At 53.0% G+C, this 16882-nt stretch overlaps 1 protein-coding gene across 1 annotated transcript in view; it reads left to right on the top strand.

Moving 5' to 3' along the window:
• Window positions 1-15826, top strand: part of P2RX3 (purinergic receptor P2X 3) — a 33208-nt gene extending 17382 nt beyond the window's left edge. The window contains exons 9-12 of the mRNA XM_022591980.2: window positions 9281-9374; window positions 9646-9711; window positions 10294-10371; window positions 10788-15826. Of these exons, the coding sequence (XP_022447688.1) occupies window positions 9281-9374; window positions 9646-9711; window positions 10294-10371; window positions 10788-10901 (352 nt within the window). The 3' untranslated portion in view covers window positions 10902-15826. The remainder of the gene's footprint in view (window positions 1-9280; window positions 9375-9645; window positions 9712-10293; window positions 10372-10787) is intronic.
• Window positions 15827-16882: the final 1056 nt, after the last annotated feature.

The following is a 16882-nucleotide window of genomic DNA, read 5'->3' as shown; positions in this document are numbered from 1 at the left end:
TTCTTTAGCTTACGGTGAGAGGCAAGGCAATTAGAGCAATCCTGAATTTATTCAGCCCTTGCTAACTTCCGTGTCTACCCTATCTTCACAACCACCAACCTTATGGGTAGAAGATATTGGCTAACACTCACTGAGCACTTACCTGTGAGCCTGGGACTTAGCAAGTGCTCTTTGTGGATTATCCCATTGACTCTAAAGAGGGAGAATTTTAGAGCTGGAAATCTGAGGCTCAGAGGTTGCATTTATCTGCCCAAAACCACACAGCAAATGGTGCTGGAGCTGGAATTCAAACCCTGGCAGGCTAGCTCCAGAGCATGTGCTCACAGCCACAGGTATCCTGGCAGGACCGGTATGGTTCCTCCATTTTACAGATGAAAAAACTGAGGCCAAAAAAAAGATTGCTGCCAAGGATAAGACAGCTAGTAAACCAGGCTCTCAGGTATATCTTCTAGCTCTGTGTCCATTGAACCTTCCCTGCCTCATTAAAGATAAATAGTAATATGTTCAATTTTTAAAAAAAGATCAAACAAGCCATATGTTAAATGTCTTCCTTTGAGGTGGATTAGATTCCTAGAACATGAGTAAATCACTATAGCTTGGGACCCTTCTCTAAGGGGAAGAGTCCCGCCTGCTGGAAGGATGTTGCCTCAACCCCATGCAGTGAGCCTGCCAGGAGATATTTTCCCATCAGTATAAAATCAACTGTAAAAGTATATTTCAGCTGGCAAAATTACTTGCTACCAGGCCACCTCCCTCACTTAGACGCCCGGATTCCAGGCCCAAGTTTTCCCTTGCAGGCCCAGCCCAGATCCCGCAAGTTTGTTGCTGTTGTAACAGTTACGCGTCGCTGCTTTGGGAAGGAATTTCCACCACTTCTTGGGAGATGGATCGTTTCTAAACAGATGTCTGAGAGCTTCCAAGGGATTTGAATGTGGTGATAAAAACCCTTCTCCATTCAGCTTATTGACTGCCGAGGATTACAAATGTCAGCTCAGCGTGGGGAAGCGCTGCTAAGGGTTGGAGCTGTCCATAGCTGAATTGGGCTGCTCCCACAGGTAATGGCTCCCTCTCACTGGAGGTGTGCAGGCAGTGGCAGGGAACCTCTCGTGGCTAAAGTGGGGGAGGGCTTTGAGGATTTCTTTTAACATCTAATTATATCATGTGCTGGGCTTCGCGGCTGACCCGGAGATGAACGGGACCAGTTCCTGTGATCAAGGAATTTTTAATCTAGTGGAGATGGTAAACCTGAAACCAAATAACAAAAATGTTTATACAAAAAAACATTTGATGCTGGGGTGAGCCAAGAATAATTAAGATGAGGCAGAGGTGAAACAGCAGTGTCCAGGCTGTGGGTCAGGAGACACAGGCTATGGTTCAGGTCTTGCCACAAAAACTCAGTGTGATTTTTTTGACAAGTCTCATTCCCTCCATGGGCCTTAGTTTCCTCCTCCGTAAAATGGGTTGGTTAAAGGTGATCATCTCTAAGCTCTAAAAGTCTGAATCAGTGCATGTGGGCATCTGGGGAAGGGCTCTGGAAACTTGGGCTGCTGAAGCATGCACTCTTATTTCTAGACCTGTGATATATATCACAGTGGAATGTAGCTTCCACACCGCCCTGCAGCGATACCTCTGACAAGTGACTCATTATGGTAGTTGACTTTGTAACTTACTCATTCTTTATCTGTTGCTGCTTGAGGCAAGAGATAGCACGTGTGCGCGCGCGCGCGGGGGCACACACACACACACACACAAGCTTCTCGGTACTGTCAGGCCTCAGAAGCGTTCGATTCAGTCCTGTGTTGGGGGCTTCCTGTCTGGTCACAGAACAGGTATCTCAGTGAGGGGCCTGGTGGGAAAGCAGGCTCAGCTGGGGTTTGTGAAGAAACTCACACACAGGGCCTAACAGCGTGGGAGCTGTTTCCACCCCTAGTCCCCCAGCCAGTGGAAAGGATGGGAGCCTGGCCAGAGCTGGGGTCCCTGGCAGGAGCAGCCACAGAGCAATACAGCCTCAGGCAGAACCGCAGGGAAGCAGCAGGTGGAATAAATACCCCACCTCTCTCCTTCCCACCCTCTGATCCCCGGCCAGTGCCGGCCAGTGCTTCCCAGTAACCAACGCACCCCCCCAGAAACCCGAGGCAAAGAGGGGCAGGAACGTGGCCTGCAGAGGTCAGCCTTCAGGGGCCCACGATCAGAGACTGGGTGTTGGGATCGTGGAGGGTAGTCAGCGCACCAGATGACTGTCCCCACTTCACTCAAACACCCGGGCTCAGGGGGCCTCCCAACCCCAATGGCCATCCCTGCCAGCGCCGCCCCGCCCCCAGGCTTCCTTCCCTTTCCTGGCTCAGCACTTCTTCCATCAGCCACATAGCACTTTTTATTGCAGCTATTCTTATCCAGACTCCTTGAAGTTACATAGGAGCCACCGCTTTAATAATTGCCCAGGTGTCTGGGCGGTGTCTGGGCTCTGATCTCTCCCCAGATAGTTCTGGCATCATCACAGTCAGAGCCACACTCTGCTTTCCTCCACAGCTGAGGTGTTTTCTCAGGCACCAGCTGAACAAGCTCCCCGCCCGCCGCTGAGGCTGCAGTGAACTCTCTTTTCTGGATCTTCTCTCAGGGAAGCAGCAGTGGGTGAGCAGTAGGTGAACAGGATTCAAGAGGCCTGAGTTCAGATCCCAGCTGTGCCCCTGCAGGCCCAGTAGCCTGAGGAGAGCTGTGATGCTTCCCTCTAGCCTGGAGAGTCTGGACAGCGTTGCCTCATGGTGATAGATAATATTCACAGAAAGCTGCGAGCCGGGGCTGTGCTCAGCCTTCACCTCCAACAGTTCGTGGAATCCTCTCTAATAAGCCTGCAGCTGTTGCTATATTTCCATTTCACACCTGGGGAAACTGAGATTCAGAGAAATAAAGCACTGTGCCCCAGGTTATGTAGCTCATTCAAGTGGCAAAGCCAGGATTCCAGCCCAGGACTGTCTCGTTTCAGAGCCCCTAAGCCAGCAACTATGCCATGGAGCTGTTGTTACGAGGCCTCAGTGAAATAATGGGTGTGGAAGTCTCCAGCCTAGCGCTTAGCTGGAGTAAGCGCTGCACGTGTATTATCTCCCTACCCTTTTCCCCATTTCCCCTCCACAGGGGCTATTCCCACCAAGAGCGCCTACTTTCCCACCCAGCCAGCTGCCAGTCCTAAATGTTTCTGGTGGGGAGAGAAACAGCCTTTGTTACCACCTTGTACTAGCTCTACCTGAAGAAGAGCGAGGAATGCAGAAGCCCGAGTCACTAGGAGGAAACCTGGAGGCTGACATCGCTAAGCTCCATCTGCGAGATGTCGAGAATCTCCGAAATCCATTTATCCCTCCAGCAAGCATTTACCCCACTCCTTGCTGCGCTGGGTAGGCCCTTGGGCAAAGAGAGACAGTGAGATCTAGCTTGTAGTCAATAGTCCCAATTATTAACTACAGTCTGGTGTGGCAGGTACTGGAGTAGAGGCCTGGATCCCAGCAGAGACAGGAAAGGTAGCCTAGGGGGACTTTACAGCCTCAGTGCTACACTGGTAAGCCGGCTCTCCGGAGAAAAAGAAAACGGCACTGATCTGTAGGGCCTGCCAATTTCCGTAGTGGAAATACTCCACCATGGTCAATTTCAAGCTAAAGCATGAAGTCCCTGAACGTGGAAGTGGGAAGAGAGACACACACTGGCTGTGGCAGCCAGGGCCAGGTGTACCAGCCATGGCCACTTCCAACTGGCTCTGTCCTCCACCCACCAGGGCTCTCTCTGAGCTTCTTCAAAACACCACGTCCTTTCCCTTGACAGGGCTTGCAGATCCCTCAGCCGGGAAAGCTGCCCCCGCTCTGTCCTTCTTACCTTTCAGCTCTCCATCCTTCAAGTCTCAGCTTTCACGGCACTTCCACCAAAGCCTACCTTGACCCTCCGGCCTCCATCCAGCGTCTTGACTACCTGTGCTCTAGAATGGCGCTCTTCTCCTTCCTAGCCCTTATGTCCGATTTTACGTATTTATGGGATTGCATGGTTCATTCGTATTTCTCTTCCTCGCATGAGAGCAGAGCTTGCCAATGGATCAGCAGTGCCTAGCACCATGCCTGGCATAGGGTAGGGTGCTCCAAAGATCTGCTGAATGTAGAAAAAAATGAGAGGCCACGGAGCTGGGCCCTAATGGATGAGTAGGAGTTTGCACGGTGGAAGAGGGGAGGAGAGGGGAACAGAATGGGCAGAGGCACAGAAGCCTGTCTATGGAGTGTGTTCGGGGAGTACAGGAAGCAGATAGCGTGGTGTGTGTGCAGTGAGAGGGGTTCTGCTGTTGAGGCTGGGAAGGTGGACCCAGCCAGGTTGAGGGGAGGGTGGTATTCCAGGCCAAGGTGTTGAATGGAGGTATCATTCTCACCAACTCTACTTCCCAGACGAGAAGACCAAAGCCAGAGAGGTAGAAATCGGAGGATTTGGGAGAAATCAGGGCCCAGGCATGGGGTAGCTCAGCCCTTTTATTTATTTATTTATTTGGCCACGCTGTGTGGCTTATGGGATGTTAGTTCCCCAACGAGGGATCGAACCCAGGCCCACGGCAGTGAAAGCACCGAGTCTTAACCACTGGACCACCAGGGAATTCCAAGCCCTTCCCCCCACGCCCCTTTTTTTCCCCCTGTTGCAAGAGAGTTCATTGACGATAAGGAGAGAACAGAGGGAACACGTCAAAAGAGAGGTGAGCCAGGCCAAGGAAGTCCCCTTCCCCTTTTTAGATGAGGAGGTTGGGGTCCTTCTTCGTACACTTCATGGCTCTCCTATGCTTTCTGTTCTACTCCCACCTGATGACTCTGGGTCATTTTGTAAATGCAAAAGGGGCTCCCAGCTGGGGAACTTGAAAGAAATTAGCCAGGACCTAACAGAAACCAGGCAACAACAACAACAACAACAAAAAAAACAGTCTAGGATACTGGCTAAGAGTGTGGACTCTAGAACTGGACTGCCCTGCTTTGAATCCCATCTCCACGCACTGACCGTTGGTGGTGTGACCTTAGACAAGTGGCATAACGTCTCTGATCCTGATTCTTCATCTGTGAAATGGGAATTGCAGCAGTACTGGATTTCATGGGGTGGTTGTGTGTATTAAATGAGTTAGTAGGTGTAGAGCACTTAGCACAGTGCCTCGCACACAGTAAGCTCGTAATGTATGTTGGCCATTATTGTTACTAATGTTATTATCTCCAGGAGGCCAGAGAGTGTAATGGTTCAGACAAGTCTAGATACTATTATTTCACTTTACCTTGATCTCAGGATAAGAAGGGAAAGGGACATGACTTGAGCACGTACTATATCTGGGCACGTACTATATCTCATCTCATCCTTCCTGTAGCTCTTTTTACTCTCATTTATCAGTTGAGGTAAAAAGCTCAGAGAGGTTGAGTGACTTGCCAGGGGTCAAAAAGCTAGTTAAAGACAGCCATAGAACCACACATAGATCTCCTGGACTTTCTTAGAAGGTTTATTCCTAGGAATGTGGTATCCTTACCCTCTCTCTGTCTAATGTTGAATTACTCCCAATTTTAACTCATTCTTTGTCCTTTAGCAAATACTTCTTCTCCCTGAGCCTCAGTCTTCTCAGCAATAACATTATAAGAGTTTGTAATGGTCAGCGTAAATATTGCTAACTGCTGTAACAAACAGCCCCCCCATCTCAGTGGCTCAGCACAAAGGTTTGTGTCTTGCTCATGGCACAGTGCCCTGTGAGTCAGGGTGGGTGGGGAGCTCCGTACAGTCATTCAGGGATCTGAGCCCCTGCCACCTATGGATCAGTCTCCTCTAGGGCCTCAGTTCTCCCCTGGCTCTACAGCACCTGGCCACGAGGAAAGGGAGGATGAGGAAGGCACACAACTCTAACACACGTCAGCCCAGACGTAACAGACCTCACTTCCATTCACAGTCTATTGACAAGAACTAGTCACAGGGCCCAGGTTAGATGCGAGGCGGCTGGGAAATATGGTCCAGCCGGGTGCCAGGAGAGAAGATAACCCAGACCCTGGTGAATGCCAAGCCCATCTCTGCCACAGGGTTGGGCCAGATTCTGTGATCTCCACTGGCCACACTGAGTGCAGAAGTCAGGATGTCTGGGTCCTTCCCCTGTCTGCAGCAGGGGCCTCCCCCCACCCACCAAGAGCTGTCCCTCCTCCTGCCCTCCTGGGTAGAGAACCAGTCCCTGCCAAACCCCCTCCAATGGTGTGTGGGTGGTGAGATATGATCTTATCATGCTTATTGCCTCTTGGAAGGCAGGTGCTGGAGGAAAACCAAGTCTGCTTTGGGTTTTCTCCCTGTTCCCTTCACATTCCTTCCCAAGATAAATTTAGCCAGCCCTGCTTTGAACGGCAGTGCCCAGGATGCTGACTTTTTGTTCGGGTCCATGTCAGAGCATTTTCCATGGCTGCAGCCGTAGGCTGGGGATGTAGCCCTCAGGACCACAGTCCCAGGCTCTGCCCGGCCCTTAGCATCTGTGACCCACCTCTCACCCTTGCCTGGTCCCCATCTCTCAGTTGCCACACGTCTCAGACAAGGGCCGTGAATTCTCCCATGATGTGAGACAGAACACAGACTGCAGAAGGGCTTTGAGATCCAGCACGAGGGCTGCCTGTGTCCTTAATGGCCACTTAGAGCTCAGAGGCAGGACAGTTCTGGGTTAACAGCACAGATTTTGGAGTTGTAAAGGTGGATCAAAATTCCAATTCAGGCAGTCGTCCCTTTTGAGACCACTGACTGTTTCCTCCCAGGACACTGACCCTTACCATCCCCATTTTACAGAACAGGAAGCTCAGGCCTGGAGAAGTTTAGCTGGGTCAGGAAGGAGTGCAGGGGGAGGGCGGCCCATCTTCTGTCTTGCCTGTGCCTGGGCAGGGCTGTAGCCGTGTGCCCAAGTAAAGCACCTGTTACCTGACTAAGGCCTTAAAAAGGCTGTAAGGGCTTCCCTGGTGGCGCAGTTGTTGAGAGTCCGCCTGCCGATGATGCAGGGGACGCGGCTTCGTGCCCCGGTCTGGGAGGATCCCACATGCCACGGAGCGGCTGGGCCCGTGAGCCATGGCCGCTGAGCCTGTGAGTCCGGAGCCTGTGCTCCGCAACGGGAGAGGCCACAACAGTGAGAGGCCTGCGTACCGGAAAAAAAAAAAAAAGAAAAAGGACGACTGTGTGCAAAGATGCAGGCAGTTTAAAGGAAGCTAGGAGCCTGGGGAAGGACCAGGGCGGCCACCACAGGAAGGCTGCTACCAGCTAAGCCGGCAGGGCAAGGGGAGGGAGCAGTCACAGGACTGGAGGGGGGTTGCACCTGACAGGCTCTGGGCCTCAGGAGGGAAGTCAGCAGAGGAACTGGGAGAGGAAAAGCCCTCGCCCTTCTTCCCTCCCACCGTCTGGTTTCCTGTGGGTGCCTCCCACTGGCTGAACCCAGCTGGAACCAGAGGGCAGGAAGGAAGCAGTCTTTGCAGACCAGGCTCCCAGGCCCCACAGAGAAGGGCAGAGACTGGGTGTGGAGGGGCGGGCAAAATGTCCAACATGGGAATCAGGAGAGCACCTGCCTCGAAGGGCTGGTCTCAGGGGTCACCCTTCTCGCTAACAGACCTGCAAAGGGGGCCTGAGCACCCCCATTTTATAGGCGTGGGAAGTCAAACCCTGAGGGCTAAGTCCCCTAAAAGGCCCCACACCGCCGGCAAGTGGTGCAGCCAGGATTTTAACTCATTTCTGCCTGAGCCCGAAGTTCCCTGGCAGCCAGAGCAGACAGTGGCCAATACTTACAGCGTAAGGAGGCTCTTCCCCGCCGCAGATGACCTTCCTCCCCTGCCCGTGAGCTCTCCATTATTTATCCCCTTGGGCTCAGCACTTCATTCTCCCTGCTGGACAGTTTGGAAGACAAACATCCCTGGGAGGGGCGTCACGTCAATCACGGAACACTTCCAGGGAAGGAGTTTCTCAGACTCCCTCTTTGTGCTGGGAGAGGCCTGGGACTGGCCTGGGAATCTCTGGGGAGTGGAAACACTGAAAGGGAGGCACCGAATGAGACCGATGTCGATGCCACACAGTTACAGAGGTTTCTGAGTTCGTTCTCGACCATCCTCTCACTTAATCCTCACCATTTTCCTGGGATGCTGGCATCAGTAGCCCGTGTTACAGCTTTGGGACAGTAGCCCAAAGAGATTGCACTTTGCTAACGTTAGAGTTTCGCCCGTGGTGGGCAGAGCCGTGTAAGGGGAAACGCACTGGCTTTAGAAGCCAAAAGCCAAATGCAATTCGAATCCTTACTGACTGTGAGACTACAGGCGGGTCCCTTCACCCCACAGGCATCTTCCAAATGGGGGTATGAACACCCACCTCACTGTGTTTGGTGAGAATTAAATGCGATCATTCTTATCAGTCTCCAGCACGGTTCCTGGCAGCCAGCAGCCCAGGCAGAGAAGGTACAGGGGACAAATTCTTGAACTGGAGGAAATCCAGCACCAGGCCTCAGCCAGTTGGGTAACCCTGGACCAGTCACTTAACCCCTGGAGCCTCATGTGAAAAACAGAGCAGTCACATCCCTATCCCACAAGTTTGTGAGATGAGGTGTCTAAAGACACTTTTTAAAACTGCTCTGTAAACTGCTCTAGAAATCAACGTATTTTTTCAGCAGTATCAACACCAGTGAGCATTTCCTGAGTGCCTACTTTGTTCCAGACACTATTCTAAACCCCTGACACACGTGGTTTCATTCAATTTTCATGGCAACCCTTTGAAGCGGGACTTCTGTATTATTCCCACTCACAAATGAGGAAATTGAGTGTCAGAGAGGTTAAGCAACTGGCCCAAGTTGCACAGCTGACAAGTGGCAGAACCAGGCTTTGGACCCAAGTAGGCTGAGAAGCCTGTGGAGAGGGGAGCCCCTGCCGGGCCCTGGGATACCCAAACAAAGAGAACTGAAGAAGCTTGGAGTCCAGCTGGGCTCCAACTTTCATACACCTCAGAATCATTTAGGGACGTGATTTAAAAGACAGAGTCCTGGGCTCCACCCACAGAGATGCTGATTCCGCGGGTTCAGGGTGGGGCCTGGAAATCTGCCTTATTAACAAACCCCCAAGGTGACGCCTGTGCAGGGAGGGGTTCAGCTCACCACACAGGGAGGACCACGGCAGGTGTCCCACCAAACCATCAGTAAGGGTTGCTCGCTAGGTGAGGGTCATAGGGCTCTAGAGGCCCCTGAATTTTCAGGCAAGAGAGACAGGAGCCCACAGTGGGACCCACCTTCCCCTCTGGCCTCCAGGTTTGCCAAGTACTACAAGACGGAGAACGGCAGTGAGCACCGCACGCTTCTGAAGGCTTTCGGCATCCGCTTCGACGTGCTGGTGTATGGAAATGTGAGTCCTTGGGCCAGGCAGACACGGGGGATAGGGGAGGAAACCTGGACCCATCCTGGGCCCTAAAGAGGCTCCTCTGGGGGCAGGGTCCTGCCACTGACCAGCTCTGAGACCCTCGCTGGTCACACGTCCACAGCAGGTGAGGCCCGCTGATGCACCAAGAGCCCTGCAGGCTTCAGGGTCTTCCCGGCTGGGGGTCCAAGCTCCACGTCAGGCCTCGCCCCGGCCCTGTCGGAGCTGTGCCCACTCACCTGGGTCTTTGCGCACACAGGCTGGCAGGTTTGACATCATTCCCACGATCATCAGCTCCGTGGCAGCCTTCACCTCTGTAGGAGTGGTGAGTGCGGCCCCTCTGGGTCCCGTCCGGAGGCCACTCAGGGTGCGGCCCAGGCTGGCAGGGTTTGGGCAAGCGGTGACCCTCTCCTTCCCAGACGGTGAGCCCAACCTCTTGCCCTCACCTCCCTGCTGGGCCAGCCCTTGCGTGAACATCTCCAGTCCTGGAGAGCTCACTCACTCCACGGCAGCCCCCCACCTGCTACAGAGTCCCCGTTCGCCACTGTGTAGGGGGGCGAGGAGACTCCAGGGTTCCCAGACCTGAGAGCCCGGTCAAGGAACAGAGCCCAGCTGGCAAGGTGGGGACAGAGTCCCTTCCCCAGGGACTTGGACCCCCGCGGTCCCTCTGCTTCTCCCACCAAGTCCTCCCTCTGCAGTCTGGTCTGGGCTCACCCCAGGAGCTGGGGAGGTGGGTTCTGGAGATATTCTGCAAGGCCCCTCGATGTTTTCCTAAGAGGAACCATCAGTCAGGTGTCTCTGGAGGACTCACCCCGACCCCAAGGGCAGTCCCGCCTGCCGCCCGTGCTTCCCGCTGCGCTGCCCCCGCCCTGCAGCCCCGCTGAGCCGCGCTGCCCTCCACCTCCAGGGGACTGTCCTCTGCGACATCATCCTGCTAAACTTCCTCAAGGGGGCCGACCAGTACAAAGCCAAGAAGTTTGAGGAGGTGAGTCGGGGAGGGTGGGGTGCGCCCACGAGAGGCAGAGGAACGGCAGGGAGGGGAGCCGGAGCCCAGACTCTCAGGGGCCCACCTCTTGGGGGCCTCTGAAGGGGAGTTCATTGGGCCTCAGTGCGTACTGGGGATCCCGACAAGAGGGGCTCTGGCCAAGAGTGGGCTCTGTGGTCATCGTCTGCATCCACTCACTGTCCCCTCTTTGCTTCGGGGAGGGACAAATCCTGCTACTGGTTGGCTCAGGTCTGTTTGCCCTTGAGGTGCATGGGAAGAGTCTTGGGGTCACAGACTTGCTCTAGCTCCCCTATGACCGGGCTGCGAGCCCCAAAGGCTGAGTCTGTCCCACGGGGGCCCATAGGAGGACCCTGCCCACAGTCAGAGCACGATCATGCCAGCCCTTCTGCCTGCAGGTGAATGAGACCACGCTGAAGGTCATGGCCTCGGCCAACCCCGTGTACCCCAGCGACCAGACCACAGAGGAGAAGCAGTCCACGGACTCAGGCGCCTACTCCATTGGCCACTAGGGCCTCTTCTGTGGGCCCCACTCTCACCCTTGGGCGCCAGGCCTCCCAACAGAGGGTCCCACCTGGGCAACGGGGATGGGAGAGGGGAGAGGCTCTCATTTTTGCTGCTCACCCCTTGAGGCCACAGCCGGGACCAGGTGTCTGGCCCTCCCACTGCTCTACAGACACGTCCTGTTCCCACTAAGACCTCAGTCTCACCTTCACCCCTCACCTCACCCCTCTGTGCTTCCCAGAACCCCCAGGGCAGTGGTATGAGTCATCCCCTTCTGAAGAGTAGAGCTAATAATAGGAATAACTAGTGGCCACAAGGGCCTCCCAAATGCCAGACACTTTCACACACATTATCTCATTTAATCCTTAGAATAATCCTACGAGGTAGATATTAGCTTCCCTATTTTGAAGACACACTGAGGCTCAGAGAGACTGAGTCGTTTGCCCCAGGCCACACAGCCAGGAAGCGAGAGAGCTGGGATTTGGACCCACGTCTGCCTAACTCCACTGCCCACACCCCACAAGGAGAGAATGAACCCCCGGGGAGCGTCTGCCCTGCTGCTTCAGCCTCCTCCACCTTGACCGTGATTAGTTTCAGCTTAGTCAAGAGTAAGCCCCATGCTGTCCCCAGGAACGCAGGCAGGCCCCGTTTTAGGGGAGACCAGTAGGACTGGGGTGCGGGGTCTCTCTCTGACTTGGGTGGGTCCCAAATTCAGAAGGAAGTAGGAGGCATAACTCTCAGTGAATTCTTCCTTCCGTCTCCCCAAGCGAGAGAAGAGGCCATTCTCACTTTCTCTGGGACCTCCACGTGCTCATACATATTCCAGGCCCCTCACTCCGGGAGCCCAATTAGGCTCCCCCAGGGCGGGACGGGATTCCCCAACCTGGTGCCCTGTTCCAGGAGATCAGCAAGTCTCTTCCAACACGTTGATGGAAAGGTCCGGTGAGACCCAACGCCCGGCGAGCAGCCGGTCAGCAGGCCAGTCCCCGCGGGGCCCTAATGAGGTGGTCGGTCCTCTAATGGCAGAAACTAAAGGGGCTTTAGGAACCATCTTGTCTGATTCTCTTGTTTACAGATGAGCAAACTGAGGCCAGAGAGGGAAAATGACTCGTCCAGTGTCACACAGTTAGTGGCCCAAAGAGAACCAGGTGTCCCACCACTCAGGGAAGGAGGAAGGAACAGGCAGCTGGGAAGGCTGCCGAGAGCACGCCAAGCCCACCCCGTCTTCCTTTGCCCCGACGCCCCCTCCCCTTCTGGGCTCTTCCACAGTGGAGGCCCAGAAATCTCACCAGGGCAGAGATCAGGAGCAGATCCAGGTTTTATGAAGCCTGAAGCATATGCAACGTGGGTCAGCTTTTAGGATTAGAAGAGGCTCAGGCAGGTGAGTGGCCCTGGAGTGTTAAGTCTCACTAGCTTCATGGTAAATGCCTTGGAAAGGTTGGCTCGCAGGCCTTAGCAGAGACGAGCTTAACTGTACATGGAGGGCTGGCCCCTCTACAGAAGGTGCAGGGCAGCTTGGGGGGTAGTTCAGGAAGGCCCAACCCCTCTGATCCCCCACCCCAGGGAGAGAAGCGGTGAGATTACGCCACGTGAGGCCCATCACCCATTTCTCCACTCTGCCTTCACCCCCAGCCCCATCCTCAAGAGGATGGGGTAACACCTCCCCATGGGTGGCCTAGGGAATCAGGCAGCATCCAGAGATCTGACCAGCAGAGACATCAGTGAAGGCAGTGCTGAGCTCTCCCACCAGGAGCCCCAGTGAATCCAGCTCTCGGGAGGATAGGCTGAGGCTGGGGTCACAGGGATGCTCTCTGAGGAGGAGACAGAGGCAGCTCTGTCCTGCAGGGACCCTTTCCTCCAGACTGGGGTGGTCCTCCTACGGGCGCATCAGCCCGTCCTGAGACTGCCAGCCCATCCCCAGCCTGAGCTCCTGTACGTGTGAGCCCGATGTTGTCTTCCCCGCGGCTGAACTAGGTTATGGCTCCCTGTGCAAGACTTAGGGCTGATCTCAGTAGTAATACCAGTAACTAACTCATCTCCGCTGCATCGCGCGTACTCAGCACAATCACCAACACAATCACGTGACCCCTCACACCAACCCTGGTAAGCTTGCTACGGTTTGTCGTTAATCCTAGAAATAGAAAGAGGAGTTTGCAATGCACGGACATTTGACCTGAAACCCACGCTCATTCCTAACAGCTCAGCATCAAAGCTAACGTTTAGTGATAACTCACCATCGCCAAGCAATGAGTTAAATGTGTGACAGGCATTGTTTCATTCAACCCTCATTTTATAGAAGAAACTGAGGCTGAGTAAGGTTTTAAAACTGAAGTGGTAGAGCTGGGACTTGAACCCAGACCGTTATGACTCCAGAGTCTGGGATCTTGACTGCTGGGTCATATCTGCCTGGGAAAAACTAAGAAATCTGTTGGCACCTTCTTTTCTACATGTGTTAGGCCAAAGCAGATTTTGGTGCAGTAACAAGTTAATTGTGAAATCTCAGGATTTAATACAACAACGTAGGTCAGCCAGCCCCTTCCACCTGGCAGCTACGCCATCTGAGATACATGGACCCCCAGATCACTGTGGCAAGGAAAGTGAGAACTGGAGGATCATGGATGATCATAGGGGATCATATAAAGGCCAGGTCTGGCCTTTATATCACATCCAACCACATTGCACTGGCCAGACTCGGTATCATGCTGCAGAGCCCAGGTTTACTGCAAGGAATACTGGGGAATATAGTCTTCCTAGGTCCCCAGGAAGAGAAAACTGTGAGCACAGCACTCCCTGTTTCATTATCTCCTTTTTAATAGCTTTTCTTCTCCACAGCCCCCCGCCCATGCACACTAACAGTTACATACATTTTTCCCTTCTGTGTTCCTCCTCACAAAACCTTGTTCTCGGCAAGTTACCAATCAATCTTCCAGAGGTATTAATAGACAACACACTCAGGGGTTTCTTGTCCTAAGAATATTTGCTTTTTAATCAAGGGCTTCAAGTCTGAAAGGCCTTAAACAGCCAAAGGAAAGAATATATAATGGTTGAAGCTGAGGCCCACTAACAGACAGCACTGGATATTTGAAGGACATCTTTTCTACCCTGGCCTGCCTCAAGCAAGCTTCAGTCTGGAAGGGTCTGAGCACCACCCTACCCCACCCCTTTCTCCTCCCTCCCTCTACCTCTGGCCTTGGCTGGCAGTATATTTGGTTACTGGGATTAGCTAGAGCCCATTCCCCACCAAGGAGATAAGTGGAGGCTGATAAGAGGGGGCTTGCCATTCAGCAATTCCCAGAAATACCAGTCCCAGAGCTACCTGTGCAGAGCTCATCCTTCCCACCCCCCACTGCTTCTGCTTCTTTTAGAAGCACAGCATCAAGATTAGCTTGTTGCAGTACACAGTGCAAGGACTTGGGTAGGGACCTGACCTCAAGGCAGCTCCCCTTCCATGCCCTTGGGGAGGCTGACATGCTGTGATTAGGAGCTTCCTGACCCAATCTCTATCCAAGGCAGATGGATAGAGTCTACTGAGGACAGGCCTCACCTAGAGGCAGTTCCCAGGGCCCAGCACTGGTGAGGTTCATAGCAATGTCAAGGCCCCTTCTCCTGTTGCCAGAGCCCTGCTCATGTTCAAGGGGCTCAACCCTGCTGCTTCATCACCAGCCACTTCCCCTGGGGTTCTCCGATCCTGCTCCATCAACTCCAGCATCTTTAGAAACAAAGCACATCTGGCAAAACTGGATTTTCTGTTCCAAAAACTCCACATCTGGTGGGAATGTAAATTGCTACAACCACTATGGAAAACAGTATGGAGGTTCCTTAAAAAACTAAAAATAGAACTACCATGTGATCCAGCAATCCCACTACTGGGCATATACCCTGAGAAAACCATAATTCAAAAAGACTCATGTACCACAATGTTCATTGCAGCACTATTTACAATAGCCAGGACATGGAAGCAACCTAAGTGTCCATTGACACATGAATGGATAAAGAAGATGTGGCACATATATACCATGGGATATTACTCGGCCATGAAAAGAAACGAAATTGAGTTATTTGTAGTGAGGTGGATGGACCTAGAGTCTGTCATACAGAGTGAAGTAAGTCAGAAAGAGAAAAACAAATACCGTATGCTAACACATATATATGGAATCAAAAAAAAAAAAAGATGTAGACATAGAGAATGGACTTGATGACATGGGGTGGGAGGGGGGGAAGCTGGGGCTAAGTGAGAGTAGTAGCGACATATACACACTACCGAATGTAAAATAGATAGCTAGTGGGAAGCAGCCGCATAGCACAGGGAGATCAGCCCGGTGCTTTACGATGACCTAGAGGGGTGGGATAGGGCGGGTGGGAGGGAGGCTCATGAGGAAGGGGATATGGGGACATGTGTACGCATATGGATGATTCACTTTGTTGTACAACAGAAACTAACGCAGTATTGTGAAGCAAGTAAACTCCAATAAAGATCTATTAAAAAAAAAACTCCACATTTCATCAGATAGCTGTACAGATACACACACACATACATGCACAAAGGTAGACCTGTACACAGGTATGCTCAGACACACTGACATGTACACATACTCCCAAAGATACTGGCCAAAGACACAGCGGTACACACATATGTATGCATATGCAGATTCAGGAGTATAAGGTACAAAGCTACACAGATACACACACTCAAAGATGGACACAGACATACAGGCATATCCATAAATAGAGATGTATAAAACGTACGCACAACACATAAATACATGCTGACTCACACACAGATTTATGCATATTTACAAATATAGATTCATATATACACAGGTATCCAAAGACTGACTCTTGTACACACCAAGATACATATACACACGTGTATGTGTGCGCCCCCAGAAATACTTGTACATTCTCCCTGTGCCCCATGTAGAACTACACCCCCAAGAAGTCGCTCTTCCTATCCCTCTCTCTCTCTCACAACCCGGGGCTCTCTGTCCTCTGAATACCCAGTTTCCAGTCTGAGTTCTCGCTTCATCAAGCCCAGATCCTTCCTGGAGCCCAGCCTGGAACAAAGTTAAGAGCAGCAACAGTGTTCTCTCTCAATGTCCCCAGGATCTGAGAAAATGGGAGAAGCAGAGGAGACCTGGGACTGTAGAACCAGCATTGGAGCCACACAGCTACAGATGCCCTGACTTTGGCCCCAAGGCCCTGGGATGAGGGGCTTCCCTGTTGGCGCAGTGGTTAAGAACCCGCCGGCCAATGCAGGGCACACGGGTTCGAGCCCTGGCCTGGGAAGATCCCACATGCCGCAGGGCAACTAAGCCCGTGCGCCACAACTACTGAGCCTGCGTTCTAGAGCTCCTGTGCCACAACTACTGAAGCCCACGCGCCTAGAGCCTGAGATGCCCACGCACCGCAATGAAGAGTAGCCCCTGCTCGCTGCAACCAGAGAAAGGCCTCACGCAGCAACGAAGACCCAACTCAGCCAAAAATAAAAGTTAAAAAAAAATAATTTTTTTTAAAAAAGGCCCTGGGATGAGAGGCAGCTCCCTCCTGAGAATGCGGCCCCTCTAGGGAGGGGAGGTAGGCTGGGGACCGGGGAGGTGATGAAGGATTCGGGGCACAGTGAGGAGGACAGCCACCCTCCTGGGAATGGGGTGGGGAACCATCTCAGAAGAAGTTGGGGCCTCTGAACTCACACACAGGTGGCTGGGAGAGTGGAAAATAGGGGCCATTATCATAAGTGAAAAAGACACAGGTCTCGAGAAGCCGGCTGCCCCGAGAGACTACTTTCTCTTCCCCGCTACGTGGTTACCCCAGGTGGGACCTCAATGGTCCATCCAATTCTTGAATCGGCCACAGAGCCTCCATTTTGGAAAGCCGCCACTCCCACCCCGCCCCGCACACCTTACTGAGTCCAAACAGAGCAACAGGGTCAGTTCCCCACCCCCTCACCAAAGGAGTTCTTCCTCCCTGGACCTGGGGCAGGTGGGGCGCG

Source organism: Delphinapterus leucas, chromosome 7 (genome assembly GCF_059928025.1).
Source record: "Delphinapterus leucas isolate spDelLeu-1000000601 "Yukka" chromosome 7, BTC_Dleu_Yukka2, whole genome shotgun sequence".
Taxonomy (NCBI): Eukaryota; Metazoa; Chordata; class Mammalia; order Artiodactyla; family Monodontidae; genus Delphinapterus; species Delphinapterus leucas.
Note: the sequence above shows the minus strand (reverse complement) of the source record. Positions and strands in the feature narration are given on the sequence as shown.